At 50.5% G+C, this 16707-nt stretch overlaps 4 protein-coding genes across 4 annotated transcripts; 2 read left to right on the forward strand and 2 right to left on the reverse strand.

Annotated features, from left to right (window-relative positions):
* Positions 1–1724: 1724 nt before the first annotated feature.
* On the reverse strand, positions 1725–4071 carry FSUBG_6481 (nuclear receptor co-repressor HDAC3 complex subunit TBLR1; the record flags this gene model as incomplete). Its single annotated transcript, XM_036684684.1, has 6 exons — positions 1725–1751; positions 1807–2244; positions 2295–3512; positions 3663–3823; positions 3884–3900; positions 4019–4071. The coding sequence occupies 6 exons, from the start codon at positions 4069–4071 to the stop codon at positions 1725–1727; spliced, it is 1914 nt and encodes a 637-aa protein (XP_036538050.1).
* Positions 4072–9199: 5128 nt separating this feature from the next.
* Positions 9200–10337, forward strand: FSUBG_6482 (PL6; the record flags this gene model as incomplete). The annotated part of the gene is made up of 2 exons (XM_036684685.1): positions 9200–9576; positions 9635–10337. The coding sequence occupies 2 exons, from the start codon at positions 9200–9202 to the stop codon at positions 10335–10337; spliced, it is 1080 nt and encodes a 359-aa protein (XP_036538051.1).
* Positions 10338–11061: 724 nt separating this feature from the next.
* FSUBG_6483 (ferric cupric reductase transmembrane component 2) lies at positions 11062–12826 on the forward strand (the record flags this gene model as incomplete). Its single annotated transcript, XM_036684686.1, has 2 exons — positions 11062–11437; positions 11490–12826. 2 exons carry the CDS (start codon positions 11062–11064, stop codon positions 12824–12826), a joined length of 1713 nt encoding a protein of 570 aa, XP_036538052.1.
* An 821-nt stretch (positions 12827–13647) lies between these two features.
* On the reverse strand, positions 13648–16283 carry FSUBG_6484 (RNA-binding protein; the record flags this gene model as incomplete). Its single annotated transcript, XM_036684687.1, has 2 exons — positions 13648–14795; positions 14846–16283. 2 exons carry the CDS (start codon positions 16281–16283, stop codon positions 13648–13650), a joined length of 2586 nt encoding a protein of 861 aa, XP_036538053.1.
* Between the last annotated feature and the right edge of the window lie 424 nt (positions 16284–16707).

The raw sequence follows: 16707 nt of genomic DNA on the forward strand, positions 1-16707 counted from the left end.
GTACCTAAGAAGAGGAAGAGAGACACGCATAGAGGAAACAAAAGAGAAATGCAAATACAGAGCTAATGCAGGGAACATGCAAATGCACATGGCCTCGATGGGAAATAGAAAATCGGGCGAATGAACCAAACCTTTGTGGGGACGGAGTATTTTTGGGGGGGTTTAGTCTAGACCATCCATCGACGATAGAAAGCTTTAAATCTCAACGTGAGTGAGTGACTCGGTGATGCCGTGCCGTGGTCTAAGATATGTATACGCCTTTGTTCTATAACCCTTCTATACCTAATATTTCACAGTCCTGTCTCGATAAACGCAACAGTTGCCAAAGGCCAAAGTCAAACGCCTCAAAGGACAACACACTCGCACGCACACACAATGACCTGTTCTCTCTCTCTCCCTCTCTCTCATTCACTCTCACACACACATCCATGATCATGCATTATATACTTTCGGATCTGCAGCTGAGGCTGAGACATGCAAAGGCAAACAGTGCGTGGTGTCTCAGTCTGCAATTCAGCCTCCAATCACGACCTTCTGTCACAAATGACTACGCCAGAAGAGACGCGGAGAGGGGGCATGAGATCCCCGACTACCTGATATAGATGACTGACTACAGCACAGTACAGCACAGTGCAGTTGAGACTCCCTGTCGTGCTGAGCCTCAACAACTCTATGTACAGCTGAGAATTCTGCACTCTTCAGATCCGATTGGCTTCGATCAGCCCCCTTCACGTCCAGAAACCTGAATGTGTCCCGACGCTATGGCCCCTCGTATATATACCCTAGCACACTGTCAAGTCTCGAGTGCATCTCCTCCGTCCGTCTTTACACCATCACTTCTTCCCCCATCTCGGTATCGTGCCAACAAACCGCGAGGTACCTCATGTAGGTCACCTTGCTGACTTGATATCCTTCTTCACTTCCCATTCGAAGCCCCCTTTCACTCTTTGTATTTGGCGGTGATGCGTCATGACGTTAATTGTTCTCTTTGAAACTATTGCTTTACTGACATCTTCGGGTTGGCTAGAACCAACCTCAACTCCTTATACGTAAAAACAAGCTTCTTGTGTTTTTCTGCGCCGTTTCATCACCCCAGATGGTATATAATCGTACAAAGAACGCAGAAGCCCCTCCAAAAAACAATAACACCGTGGAGACTGGGTATGATGCTCCCCAAGAACCCAAATCTCAGATCAGACCGCATCCCTAATACTTTGCCTGCCTTTCGTATGCCTTCACCTCCCATAGTAACCCAGCCCACCCTCAAAACCCCTGGTTCCAAAAAAAGACAAAGAAAACAAAGGTAATGCGATGAAAGCAATGTCGTTTGTACTCCTATAACCTCTATCCATTTTCCTTCATTCAACAAAGAGTTCGTGCGTAGAGAGGTGCCCAGATAGTGTTGTGTGTTTGCCAATCAGAGAGTTCAATTTTTACCCTCGTGGCCAGCCAGCCGTAGTTCGTCGTCGTGTTATACAAGAGAGAGCTTTCGCGAGTTCGCAGTTTCGTACAAATGGTTGCTCCAACCATGTCCAAGCGGGAATAGACATTAAGGGCTTCCGATCAGGCCCATTTCGCATCACAGTTTCTTCGACTGTCTTCCTAAGACGGGCCTGAACAAGCCGCCTTTTCTTGTTGCAACTTTGTATGGGGGCTTCCGCACTGCCTCGTCGCACATCTAGGCCCTATTAATATTGCAGATGTTATCCTTTTTGGTGTAGTGGTCATCTTCGGAAGTTGATGATGGCAAGCTTTTCAATTGTTAGCAAGATGCAATTCAACACACTGTAACTTCACCTGACTCACCCTACTATTGGAGCCATAGGCCAATTTATGGCCTTCGGCATCCCAGCACAAGCAGTGCTCATCTTCTTCGTCCGCCTCGGCACTGGCCTTTGGGCTGAGCCACCCTGGATGCACCGGTCGACTCCAGCTTGCTCGTGGCACAGCATAACTTCCAACTTTCCAAATCAAAATCTGAGTTGATGTCGCGCCCGCGATAAATGCACCATCTGGCGTAAAAGCCAGCCTCATAATTGGTGAATCCATGGTCAAGAAGCACTTGGGCTTGCTTTCGGGCATTCGAGCATTCCAGATAAGGATCGCACAGTCGTCTCCTCCAGTCGCGATCAAACGCTCGTCGTCAGGTCCAGGTTGGTTTTCGGGAAGAGGCTGCCATTGCATCGCAGTAATGGTGCCTTGGTGCGCAGAGATGGACCTTCGATGACCACTCTCATCCCACAGCTATACCAGTTAGCATCTCTTTTCGATATGACTCCAGAATATAATCTTACATCAAGTGTGCCTTTGTCGCTGGACGTAGCGGCAAGTCGCGAACGTCCGTCGAAAAGAACCTGGGAAAATAGATCGTCATCCTTGGTCTCGAATTTTCTGGCCTGCACAATTGTTGTTTCTGTGCATTGAAGGCATAGCATTAGGTCGCCACCACACAGCAAGAATTCCGCTTCTCCAGTCCAGGCAGCATCGAAAGGTGTAGCATCAATATTGTGGTCCGGGAGGACATATGACAGAGAGTTTCCAGCGGGCGGGTAGTGAACGGTAATAAGAGTACCACCCTTGTCCGGGGAAATGGCTAGTAAAGCTGTGTTGTCAGGGTTCCATAGCATCTTGATGATTGGAGGCTCTGATAATTCCATCGACTGCAAATGAGCGCCTTCGGCGGACCACACATTGATCGAGGCATGGTTCCTCGAGTCTGTGGCTACTGCAATCGCAGCGCCATCGCTGGTCCACGACATGGCCGTCGTTATGGTATCGCGGGGCACATCACGATCGATAAGGGAGTGACCTTGTAGTGACACGTGATCTTGTCCCGGCTCGATGGGGCCCGCGCGAGGGACTGTCCAAACACGGGCTAGCGCATCGGTGCCACCAGCCGCGAGGATGGACGGATCTTTTGGGTTCCAATCGCATCGCAAAAGGATGGGAGCATTATCTTGCCCCGAGGGCGAGGAAGGCGACGGTGTAGCGCCTCGGTCTCCCTGAATTTGATTCTGGCCGTCATATACCAGGCGAATAAAGGTCGTCTCTGGAGCCAGCTCCTCGACCTTGTCTACCTGGGTACCCTGTTCAGGGCCGTCAGTCCGCACCATTGGCTCTGGTGCTTGCTCACCCTCGAGAGGTGAAGGATATGCATGGTTATCAGGGTGGTTGTCAATTTCCATAGGTGTCGTTACTGGTGCCGGTGCTGCTATGGTGGAATCCGTTCCTGTTGCTGTTGTTGCCGTCGGTGCTGATGCTGGCAACGTTGCTGTAGCCGGTGCATCGGCGCCATTCTCCAATCCATTGCTTAACCGTTGTCGTTTTGCTGGCGACACATTCGATAATTGCTGAGGGGCACGTTTCCTTGAAACCTCCTCTTCGATAATGTCCTCCCCTTCCGCATCTTCCTCTTCATCTACGTCAATTCTTCCTTGTGGGTGCGTGTCCAGAGGTCCAAAAATGCCCATCTGCAGCGAGTCGGCTGCATCCGCTGCTGCATCCTGAGGCAGCTGCATATGGTGAATTTTGTCAGCCTCTGACCGTTTTGGAAATTTGACCTTGTCATGAATACAGCCCACCTCGCCTTAATGGGTGGGGGGGACAGGCGCAGCGCCGAAACTCTCGACAGATTGCAATGATTCCCCAAAAAGATTACTTACCAGTTTTCGTAAATGCTCACGCTCAAGCGCGTGGTAAACAAGGCCACGATTAATCACCGAAACCAATGCATGGCTCTTGACGTGAGGCGCAAAGGCGAATTCCCTGTGAGGTTGCTTGACGTGCCACTCCTTTTGAAATTTGGCAGCAGTCTCTCGATAATCTGTGGGCGAGTGTGGTTAGTTTAGCTGTGGCGCCGTGAGCGCGCAGACGTAATACATACTGCCTTCAAGAAGAAATCTGTAGGCGCGCAGAAATTCATGGTCAGCAAAAAGGTCCCGCGTAGACAGAAAAGGTGATGGTGAGAAGGCGACTAGGCGCGGAGATTGCGAGTCGAGGACGCGAAGTAGTGACGAACCTCCAAACAAGAAAGTTGACTCTATCCGAGTCGAGGAATTCCTTAGCGACCATGGTCCTAGAGAGCGCCGCGAAAGGCGCAGAGTCGCTAAAAGGTCGCAGTTGACGATGTGAAGAGCAGTTCAAGACAGCAGTTGGCAGGCTCCTGGGAAGCCAACCTATTCTCAAGGGAGAGGCTGGATTATTCGATGTTGTTTATGGGGTTTGTCCGAGGAAAGGTAAGTGAAGATGCAAAAGAAAGATGAAATTCAAGGTTCCAGTCGGGGCGGTGATGAGTGGGTACGTACCTCCCTCCTCTACCTTACCTCTACCGCCCCTGTACTGTGCTGTACCTTAGGTCACTCCCGTCCCAGCCCAGCCCGAGATTCAATCAATGCTCTTGTGCAAGGTCCCTAACAGGCACAGCCAAGCTAGCACAGGATCAGGTCGTTCTGCCTGTGGCTCTCTCCCCGTTTCTGCTAGCTCGAATTAGTTGGGGTGCTGCAAGGATTCATTGATGCATTGGATGGACTGGAAGGGTACGGATACCTTGTCGAGGTACCCTTAAAACGCCAAGGATAAAGCGACATTGCTCACGCTGGAGCTACGGGGCCTTTACGGGGAGCTAGGCACGGGGCTGACTGGGGGGGAAGTTTGCAGGTTAGTATCCGTACATACAGCAGAACCATCCCAACCATCCAATTCGTTCGATCCACGAATAGCCCCAAGGCTTCCAGTGATGTGACACGGACCAGGTAGGCTGATAAGCAGAGCAACGGTAAACAGCGTGATCGGACAAGACTACTCGTGGCATCTGCTCTCGTCAAATAGCGGGATGACGACCAGAAAGCACAAAACGTCCAAGTGGTACACACTAAACTCACGTATTACCGAGATGCTTTTGGGTGCAAGGGAGCTAACCCACTGAACGGCGGGCTTGAAATGGGACAGGCGCTAGCGAACGCCAGGTCGAAGGATGGAAAAACAGACAGAACTGGACTCTCCAACAAAGTCGTTCTCTATTTTAGAGAGAAAAACAGTGACACCCATGTCTGGCGCGTTGCTAAAGGTATCGGTACTTTGAAGATGGTGGAGTGGCAGCCAATCGATTCGCTGAGCAGGGGTCGTGGACCTGCGGATTGTGGGCCTTGAATGCTCGGGCAAGCAGGGGTTTGCTGTGAGCATTTGAAGGTCCTTGAACCCGTTTGGGCCATGGCGGATATTGATGGTGAAATGTAACCTTCAAGTTGATTGATGACTGAAATAACAGTACGCACCCCCTGCCTCCTCTAGCATGACCGTGCCACATTGAAGACAACGGTAGATATCCCTGGCCTGGTCTGGTCTGTTCAGTTGTTGGTCATTCCATCGTCGTTAGGTTCGTCTTCAACAGAAGCAAGCGTCCGTCCACGAGAATGGCAAGGTTTTGAAGATCATGCCCCTTGTTGGATGATGACACTCAAGAGCGACTTGACTGAGAACGAGGGGCAACCAACGGGTCATAGCCAGCGAAAGGATTGCTTCGTCTCTTCCCCTTCATTCTTTTGCTACCTGCTCTGCTCTGGCTCTATCAGCAGAAAGCCAGCCAAGCAACTCTGTTATCGCTCGTCATCAATTAGATTACGCCCCTGCCGCTGCGAGTGTGATGGTGTTCCGTCAATGATTCCCCCCCAGTTTGTGCATGAGGCTTCTCAAATCCTTGTCCAATCATATGACGTCGGCTGCCTTAGTCACGGCTAGCCCGCGTTCAATGCCATGCCATGCTTCAGGGCTTGGGCTGATGCATTTCGCCTTTCCTCCCAAAAATCTGAGACGGACGGATGCAGATCGGCCACGACAGGGGTAGGACCGTGGAGGTTCAAGACTCAAAGCTTGGATCAAGACTTCAAGACTCGACTTGATTAATGTACCTCTACTTGAACATGTGTCAGGTTCTGTCCTCCGCCCATCCCTTTCACCCCTGCGGTACTCACCCCAATTCGAGGTCGTAATGTCACAATGGGCTAGAGATTCCGAGTCCAATTTGGCCTCATTGTCTCTGGACTCGCGATGTCACGACTTGGTAGAAGCAACAGACCCGTTGTTGCTACCTAATCTCTTACCTGGGGAGAACGACGAAGCAATGGAGCAGAGACCTTCAGCGATATCCGCCACCACCTCCACCTCCTCAACTCAACTCAACCTTCCATCGAACCAGTCTGGGGAGGCGAATGGATGGTTCAAGACAAGCCCACAATCAACAGGCCCACCAAAAAAAACACCGGCTTGCTTGCCTTGCACGCCGCACGCCTGGCTCCCACAGCTCCGGACGGGCAGATGCCACCACGGACAAGCTGCATGGATGCCACACCCAATGTCATCTAGTCCATTCTGAGCATCCTAGCATCCAACTGTCTCTGCGTGACATGATATGCACAACTCGCTACGCTCACCGATAGCCGCCAGGCAGGTAGAGAGAAAGACAAACGCACTCACTTGCAGATTCGCTGATCAACCGTTGCGAGGACAAGCAGGGCTACAGGATGCAGGGCATGCTCACGACTTGGCTTGGTTTCATTGCTTGCTTACCAGGTTGCCAGCGTCATCTCCAAACTGCAGTCATAAGCTGTGCAACTGCTCAAAACCCTCGCAACATCTCGTGTAACCGAGACAAAGACTGTTGTCAGCGACTGTGCGCAGAGAAACATTGCAACTAGAATGTTTGGCACGTCCCTTCTATCGAAAAAAAGGTGCTCTCGCTCACTCACTCACAGCCCTGTCTGAACTCTCGTCATTACGTGGCAATACTCTAGCTCGCGCAAAGGGGCCGCCAAGCAGCCAGCCCACCATGCAACCGGGGCCAGCGGCTGCTCATGCCCGGGTCTTTGAACCGCCAGCTTAGCAGTCTTTTTTTCTTTTTTTTCTTTCTTTTTTTTGAAGGATCGTGGTTTCAACTGTTTCGCGAAGGCAACGCGACTTGAACCGCCTCATCATCGTCACGCAGGACACGGAGCTCTGATCTCTTGGATGTACAGCATATCACCCCCAATTCACTGCCTCAAGAGCACCCACAAATACATGCCTTTGCTTCCACCCACACATGCACAGTAGCCCACAACAAACCTCCGAACTTGGCGGGTACCCGCACCTTTTGACTTCAACAGGGTCCCGTGCTTTTCCTTTCTCCCTCTTCTGTTTTTATCATATCAATGCACAGACTTGTTGGTGACGATGTCAGTATTTGAGCCCCTCGCTCGTTCAAGACAAGAGCATCACCACCATCTATATTCATGATGGCCTCCATCCTAGAAGGTCTAATCAAGTATAAACACGCCATAATTTCAATGGCTTCTCGTCACGTGATACATCTTGTTGCAAGCCTCCCGTGACATTCCCGAGGTTCTTGCTTGACCTTGTGCATCTCCCGCCGGTACTTGGACCCTCCACCAACGCAACATGGCTACATCTCAAATCTCCGTTTATGTCTGGACCAAGCAGCTCCCAATCTTGGATGTTGTCACTTTTGTTGGTATGTTGAAAACTGAGAATGACATTCGACTCGAATGCCCGCCCTCGCCTCAGCAACGAAATAAGATCATGGCTAGCATGGCAAGATGAAAGATGTGGCTGTCTCTGCTTTGCCCTGCACGACATTCCAGAGTCGGGAGGCCCCACCGACTCCATTTGATGGATGTTCGAGAGGCACAGGGGAACAGCATCGACAATCTAAACGTTGTCGACCAATCAGATGTGAGTCAAGAATTAGTCGCGTTGAATGGCACCCGTCATCTTGTTCTTTGCCGAGGCCCCCGAACCTTGACCGAATTTAGCATCTCCATCTCCCCATTCAATATTGATGATACTCCGTACAGGGCGCGACATCAGTAATATTTGAGTTCGATGGCCATGCATCTAAATATCGAGAGATATTCCCGGAGGCAAGGGTTATTGAGTTCAGCGTGGCCTTGAATATGCAACGCTAACAGGTGAAACAAATGAAGTTTTCAGCAAAATCCCAATCTCAAACTCTAATCGTTGCTTTATCGCTAAAGGTGTGGGCACTAGCGGATCAAGGGCGTACGTCAATCCTAATGGTCTTCCTTGCTGACAAAAGTCTCAAATCAAAGTCCCTCCGCTAAAATGTCTACATATCTAGCTTGTCCTCACAGAGTGAGCTGATAATTTGCTGTGGGGGATGGAATCTGGTAGGTACTCAAATAGGGCTTGCATAAACCAGTGAACTTTGTAGTGATGGAAATGTTTCATATACAGTAGGTTTCGAGCAGCAATGTCTTGACGTAGCCGCATCACGAAAGTCTCCACAGTCAGATCTTGAAACCTTCAGGTTCGTAGTACCAGCGTGCGTGAAGATATCAAAGCGCGTCGAGTTTGATTGAGTTTCTCTAATAAAGTCAAAATACGTATAGACATCAATACTTGAGCTTTTGGTCCACAAAATAGTTGAAGTATCGCTTTAAACTCTCGGATCCTACTCCGTACGTAAATGAGGAGAAAGAGGCCTCATCAAAATTAGCTGATCAGGCGCTCATCCTCATGGAGCAAGAAAACTCAAGACTTAAAAAGAGGATGCCAAAATAAATTTAGTAAAGAGTCCCCTAAACTTAGGCTAATCTTACCTAAGTAATTTTATCGCTCAGGGTCAAGGTCCTGAGTTTTTTTCCCCTCCCCTAGCTCATGTGCTCCTGAGGGATTCACATTGCATGGGCGGGATTGCAAGTGTGGCTGCCCTAATTAGGCTGTTGAGTGGAGTGGCTCGAAGGTGTGATGTGTGTGTATTAGGGAAGCTAACTAGGGCCCAGTGGGCAGGCTACATAGAGAGATGTGGGGGCCTGAGGCACACATATCTCAACATAGGCTCCTGGATGAGCTGTGCACCACAAGAGGCTGTGGTCCCCTAAAGTGATGAGGCTGGCAACGGCAGGGATAAGGGATAAGTTTATAGAGGACAGTTCAGTCTCGTGGCATCAAAGGGGAATAAAGAGAATAAAGACCTTGTAAAAGCCAACGCCGACGACAAAAGTTCCCGATCACGACAATAGCTACAGCGCAAAAAGAATCACTATCAAGTATCGGATTGTTTGACGAATCACGAGTTGATATTGCCAATATATCGCGCCAAAATATATCCATCCAACCTGTGATAGCCTCAACGAATTTGGAATAAGAGCCGATCCGAACCTGAAACCTACATAACCAAGTCACGATGCCGCCTCGAATAAATATTCCGCCGGTTACACGTATCCTGCTCATTGCTCTACTGGGCCAGTCAATCCTCAGCGCTGCCATAAGATATCGGCAATGGACTGCCAACGCAAACATCGTCATTCCCTACTTGACTCTGGTGCCGCAGTTGTCTATTATCTATCCCTGGACGTTCATAACATCAACTTTTGTCGAGAGTAATGTGTTTACGCTCGGAATTGCTGCTGTAACGACATACCACGGAGGACGATATCTGGAAAGGGCCTGGTCATCGGCCGAGCTGGCCAAGTTTGTCGCTATTGTATCGCTGGTTCCAAACTTCCTGACACTCTGCGTTATGGTGCTTTGCTTCACGCTTACACGTAACGAGAACTGGACGTATGTGCTATATTGTGCTCACAATCTTAGATGAAAAGAAACTGACATAATTATGTAGCCTCACTGTCATTGCCGGAACCATTCCCGTTCAGATTGCTTTCCTCGTCGCTTTCAGCCAACTCGTCCCAGCCCATACTGTAACCCTCTTCCGTGGTGTCATATCTCTCCGAGTTCCTCGATTTCCTCTCATCTACATCGGCGCCGTTTTCTTTCTCTCTCTCACACCTCTCCTTACCAGAGCTGCTCTGTGGCTTGCCATCTTTGGATTCCTGACCAGCTGGACCTATCTCCGATTCTACAAGACTGTGTTCCCCGACCTCGACTCGGCACAAGACGCCTCCCTCCGCGGTGATGCGAGCGAGACGTTTGCGTTTGCCGAGTTCTTCCCTGGCCCGGTGAAACCATTCGTCGCTGCCATCGCCGATCAGATCTTCCTGGTGATGGTTGCCATGAGATTGTGTACGCCTTTCACACCGGCAGACGCCTCGCGAAACGACAGCCGGATCCAACGGGGTGCCCCAGGAGGCGCTCGCGCCGAGGCCGAGAGGAGAAGAGCCATTGCCCTCAGGGCGCTAGATCAGAGACTACACGCCGCTACAAGCAATCAGCCAGCGCAGAAGCCAGCTCAGACAAACCGGCCGACAGGTCCAACGGTACAAAGCCAGCCTCAGCCGGCTACACAGACTGCTATGACATCGTCACCCGGCCCCATGCTTGGCGAAACCAAGTTCGAACCCGATCATGACGATGCGAAGAGCTAAATGCTGCCTTATTTTCAAGAGTAAGACGCAGTCATTGTGATATGGGAGGGTTGTAATGCGCCTTGTACGGTTTAATTCGAACACACCTTTTTTGAGACATAGACTGACCGCAGACTCAGAGTCGCCAGCAACGGTTTTGATAGATGAAGAGTTTGACGATTAGCATTGCTAGTGGAGCTCTGGTGTTATGATGGTTTTCGGGGCTTTCCTTTGCAGTCTGGTCTGTTCAGACCCTAATTGAGATGTCGTGGGATGGACTGGTACGCATGAGGAATGTTTGGTTAAAGTTACTTAGACATGAATATCAAGATGAGAGTATCATGGTCGTCTATAATCATGTGGAAATGGAAAAGTCAAGTCAAATTCTCGTATTTCTATGCTTGCGCTGTAAAGGGATTCATATTTGAGACAATCTACCTGGGTTATTTGCTCTCAAAGTCCCTATAGTAGCCATCATGCAGGGCAGGGTGTAGATCGGGGTGCTCAGGAGGTGCTGGCCAATGAGGTTGATGCAATTTGCATGCTGTCCTCCTTGAAGATTGTTGACCAAGCCAATCATGAATTCACATACCGTTTCCTCCTGAGCTATATTCATCGACTAGGGCCTTATAAATACACGAATGTAGACATATCTCATACAATCGACTGATATATCCCTGGCTTAACTTATCAGAAGCCTTACGAGCTCTTCCTCAAATTCCGGCCACTGGCAACTTGACTCATGATGGGCTGGCCATATGAGTTCCTCACTCTAACAGATGAGGAAAAGCACCAACGTCGCCTGAGCCTCGACTACTACGCATACATAGCTCACCTCTCTGCTTTCGTACCAGCGCTATTATTTCTCGTCATTCGACTCATCAATCGTGTGCGCAAGGGCCGTAACAGCGGGTATCGTCAGGTTCCAGGTTCACCAGGCGTCAAAGCGAACCGACAGCGATGGATCTATAAAGTTATGGAGAAAGGCCCCATTGTGCAGTGGTGGCTAGGTGAGGACGTAGTATTCATGGGAAGTCATTGGGGCCAACGTGATGAATGGGTTTTGGGTACTGCTTGGACAGTCTGGTTGTTAGTCTTGTGCGTTCATGGCACAGGAAAGGGTATGTCAAGTGTCCATCTCTGATTCATATGGGCTTGTTGCTGACAATACAGACTATCTCCATCTCACAAAGCGAGTGGGCATCGTTGCAACATCTCAGATGCCTGTTCAGTATCTCCTCGCTCTCAAAGCACTCAACCCTTACGCATACCTGTTTCACTCATCTCACGAACATCTCAATCGATATCATCGTGTGCTTGGTCGCATTATCTACTCCCTGCTCATTCTTCATGCTATTTTATACAACATCTTCTTCATAGAGTCTGGAATATGGTTCAAACGCTTCTTCGCCCCGGTTGTGTTTGCAGGTGTTGCTGGCTTCACTGTTCTCCATGTGCTTAACGGTACAGCAATGGCTCGCGTCCGTCAGGCTTCATACCGACTCTTCTTCATCGTTCACCTCTTTGGAGCCTTCGCTATCCCCCCACTAATATACTATCATGCACCATCCTCGCGATTCTATATCGCCGAGGCCGTTGGTGTCTTCGTTCTTGACCTTGCCGCACGAAAGATCACCACCATCACAGCTCCCGCTATCATCGAGGCTATCCCTGGCACAAGTCTCGTCAAAGTCTCTGCCAAGCTTCCAGCTCCAAAGATTGCCAAGTACACCGCCCGCCCAGGATCTCACATCTATCTCAACGTCCCTGCGGCTTCGCGACCAGGAATCGGGCAATTCTCAGCTCCTTATCTCGTCTTTGAGTTTCTCTATAATCCCTTCACCGTGGCATCTACCAACCAGGAGACGGGTGAGTTGACATTTGTCGCACGCACAAGAAATGGCCCCATGACGAACCGTTTGCACCATCTATCCTCGACTACCAATGCTGGAGGGTCGACTGAGAAGGTCGAACTTAATATTGAGGGTCCTTACGGTGCCATTGGAAAGACGTTCAACGACCTCATCACTTCGGGTATCAATCGTATACTTATTGTGGCCGGTGGTGTAGGAGCAACATTTGCTGTACCACTCTATCACGCTATTCTAGCTGAGAACTCAATGTCAAATGTCCAGCTCATTTGGGCCATTCGAAGTGCAGGCGACGCAACCTGGGCCGCCTCAACTCCCACTGGCAAGTCTTTTCTCGACGACGATCAAGTGCAGCTCTTCCTCACAGGAGACATGGGTGTTGCCAATGACAGCGACAACGCAGCTGGCGTTGAACTGAACAATTTATCTCAACATAACACTCGTTCTGTCGTTCGAAACAGCAAAAGGCCTGATCTACAAAAGATCGTTGACGATACCTTCCAAAAGGGTCAGCAGGATAGTGTGGCTATTCTGGTTTGCGGTCCTGTTGAGATGAGCCGAGAGCTACGCAAGAGTGTGACTCCGTGGGTGATGAAAGGACGCAAAGTCTGGTGGCACAATGAAAGTTTTGGATGGTAGAAGGAAAGACAATGTATGACGAGCACCATGGCTGTTCCTTTCTAGCCTGAAGTATGTTGTTTGAGAGTGATGAGTTAGCAAATACATCATGAACAACAGCAGCGTCTTGATTGTAAGCCTTGCGAACCTCCACAACTTCCACAACCTAACTTAGATTGCCGTGGCGAGCTAGAGGTAGCTACTCGGCGACCCCTGGGTTGTCTTAACGGTGGTTGGTATAAAAGCATTGTGGCGTGTATAAAATTGTAGTGACGGTTTATGCCTTGTAGAGAAAACCTTCAACCGTTTGGGCCTGGTTCAGGAGGTCAGCCATGCTCCCACGAACCTGGCATCACAGGGAAACTAGAAAAGAATAGGAAGCTGCTCCAATAGTGAGCGCACTATGAATATCTGATGAAGACCACGTTGGGTATCTTAGGTTCAAAACACCAACCATACCTCATCCCAAAGCAATTCGGTATAGAATACACACCAATACAGCACCGCCGTCATTATAGGCTATACTATCATATTCTATGCTCGCGCGAGGTGCAGTCTCCTCCTTGCTAAACCATCGTAATAGCCATCAAGAATTTCGTCCATCAACGCCTCACCCATCTTCCGACCCTTACTAATAACGCACCACACTCCGTTATCTAACCCTAAGTAGGGATGCCGTTAAGACGGCATGAAATCTAGAATATGAATAAACAAGAACAAGGCCATATCAGAAATTCCAGCGTCTAAAAGAAACCGTAACCTTTGCTGGTATCATAAGAGGGTGCCAATAGCCACACCCAATATCTCATTTTCATCGAGAGCTTACAGATTGTCGTCCAGTCTCACTGCCGGTATCTAGCCAGCTGCGCCATGATATTCTGAACTTGAACCGCTGCATCTCCGTTCGACGTTGGCTGTGGCACATGCCCGTACGAAGCTCCATATGGGCCTGAAGGGTGCTGCTGTTGTTGGTGTTGCGGCACCGCACCATTCCCACTCAGACTTCCAAGTAGTGCCTGGATGTCAGGTTGAGCGGCTCCAGCGGCAGCTGCACTTGTGCCGCCTTGAGCAGGCGCAGGGTTTTGGACGCCCCCTTGAACCTGGGCGAGCAATTGCTGAAGTGACGCAGGGTCGAGCTGACCCATCATGGTCGCAATGTCAGCGACGTTGACTGGAGGAGGCTGCTGTTGGCCGTAATGTGCAGGAGGGGGAGGGCCAGGGTAACTGGCCGCAGGCGCTTGATAAGAGGTCTGGCCTCCATAAGGAGCACTACCATAGCCATTTCCTCGGTATGTTTGACCATAGTTAGGAGGGCCTCCTGATGCCTTGGCTTGAAGAATAACCTTGGCTGCAGTAGCAGGGTCCAGGTTTTCGTACTGATCATATCGAACATTGTTGGAGCCAGCGGAGCGATCGAAGGCCTGTACCGGAATCTTGCCCGAGCTTTGTGCTCGAATATCGAGATCAACAACAGCATGGACACCTTCGGCCGCTTGCCGCTGAACTACCATGTCCTTGGGAATCCTAGGATGCAGGAACATAACCTCAGACCTAAGACCTTGGGACTTGAAAGCTTGCTCCACCCAGTTGACAAAGTCGCGATTTACATCTGGCTGAAGGATGACCTGTACGTCAGGGACATCAGCACCATACCTCCGTGGGAGATCAAGCTCAGCCTCATGCCGGGGTCGCCCATAAGGGCTCGGGCTCCTTCGTCGATAATTGCTGTCCTTGCCGTTGCGACCGTATCCCGGGGACCGAGATCGTGCACGGCCCCTGCTGTTGTCATGAAAGCCTCGATCTCGACCATACGACTCATCTCTTCCGTAATCGTTGCGATGAGGAGAATGACCACGACTAGATCGATAATCATCCCGAGCTTGGTGACCTTGCCGTTCATTTCGGCGGCCACTGTCGCGGGTTTTGTTCCTGTCTGGGCTTCGAGTTTTGTCCTTTTTAGATTTGTCCTGAGTCCGCGATACTTCTAGATCTTGATGGTGTTAGAAGCACAACATTTAAAGACCAACAAGCACTACTTACGGATTCTACGACCCTTGATCTCAATGCCTTGCAGATTATCCATCGCTCTCTGTCCTTCCTCGATAGAATGGTACTGGACGAAGCCGTACGCAGATTTGAGCGAGATTTGAGCAATCCTTCCGAACCGATGAAATAGATCGAAGACATCCTGTTTTGACACCTTGTCGCTCGAGAGATTACCTGTAGCGAATATGTGAGCGCCATTTTTGGACGCGCCGGACGCGGATCGTGTACCAATAAAAATGCGTGAACCCTCTGGGAAACGGTCCCATTTGGCCTCAGCTATATACTGGTTTTCGTCGGCTAAGAATTGATTCCATTGGCGCTCATATTCGGAATCTTGAGCTTGATCAGTATTATAGAGAGCAGGTTTGGGTGGGTATGGAGGAGCGTTCATAGAAGTGATGGCAACAGGCGCCTGAAGACCGGAGCCAAGCAGGACCGGAAATTCACCCAGAGCATCAGGGACTGCAGCAGGCGCGCCAGTTGCCACATAAGTGGATGGCTGCCCGGGCGTGGGGGGCGCAGCTAGGTTCGAGGGAATACTGGCATTGATGCTAGGTGGGTGGTGCTGCGAGGCATACGTCTGAGGAACTGCCTGTGATAGCGGAGGCCTCGGTGGAAGAGAAGCTGACGACGAGAAGGCTGAAGACGGAATAGCAGACTCGAGATAATGTTCACCTAAGACGGACGGAGCATAATGTGTGTTGGGGTTGGAAGGCGCTGTGAGATCAGCAACCAGGCGGTGAATATCAGCTGAAGGACTGGCAGAGCTGGCAGCATTACTGGCGTCCGGCTTGGCCGTGCTTGGAGACGACGTTTGCTGGTTGGATGGCTGTGACGTAAAGGTATTCGCGACGCCAGCAGCTTGAGCTTCGGAGGAAGCATTGGAAGTAGTTGATGTCGCAGATTGGCCTGGCTGGGCCGACAAGGATGATTCATGAACGACATGGGAGACTTGAGATGTGCGATTTGTCAAATGATCGGATGAAAGAGAAATTTCGTTGGATTCTCGTGGTAGCGATGATACATCTTGTGGTTCGACGACTCCGTCTTCACCCTCCTCCGTCCCAATTGGTGAATCAAAAGTCTTTGCGTAATCGTCATTGCTGTCGGGAAGTTCTTGTTCAACCTGAGGCTGCGGCACTTGCTGGACGGCCACGTCTGTGTCGTCTTCACCATAAGGGTCGTTGAGGCTGTCGTCATCTACGATATCGTCATCACCACCAGCCCCTGATATGGGCTCAAGATTAGGGGCCTTGTTGATAGAGCCATTGGCGTCGGCTGCGACAGCGGCAGCGGCAGCAACCATGGCGTCGATGGTCTCGACAGTCTCTTGAAGTACAGGGACCGCCAACGAGGTGGCTGAATGAACAGGTGATGGGGAGACCGGGGAGAGGTTGGCAGTCGCCTGAAGCTCTGCCTCGGGTTCTGTCATTTAATTAAGGCTGGGATTGGAGATTGGTGTGCAGTATATGGGACGGCCCTCTGAAGCAGCGCTGGTCGTACAAACAATGCGAACCAAGGAATGGTGCAACTGAAGATCAAACAAATGAGCTCGGCTCCTTGGTCAGTGAGAAATGCCGCCAGGCGATGGCCTGGCGCAAGACGGAAGCTGGAAGTGTGATGGAATAGACGGAGTGGCGGTCAAAGCGCCTCCAGACGAAATACGAAAAGGTCGACTTGTAGACCGAATGGACGCGGGAGGAAAAGCCACAAGAGAATCGGCACTCTCACCAGATGGTCACCAGAAAGACAGACGATGACAGCTCGACCAGCTTTTTTGACAGGGGAGGCAGTCGGGTAGAGGGTTTTGCGACGTCGGAGCTTGGCTAATCGCGCCAAATGAGTTGGGTTCTCCA

This window comes from Fusarium subglutinans, assembly GCF_013396075.1.
Source record: "Fusarium subglutinans strain NRRL 66333 chromosome Unknown NRRL66333_c0000067, whole genome shotgun sequence".
NCBI lineage: Eukaryota > Fungi > Ascomycota > Sordariomycetes > Hypocreales > Nectriaceae > Fusarium > Fusarium subglutinans.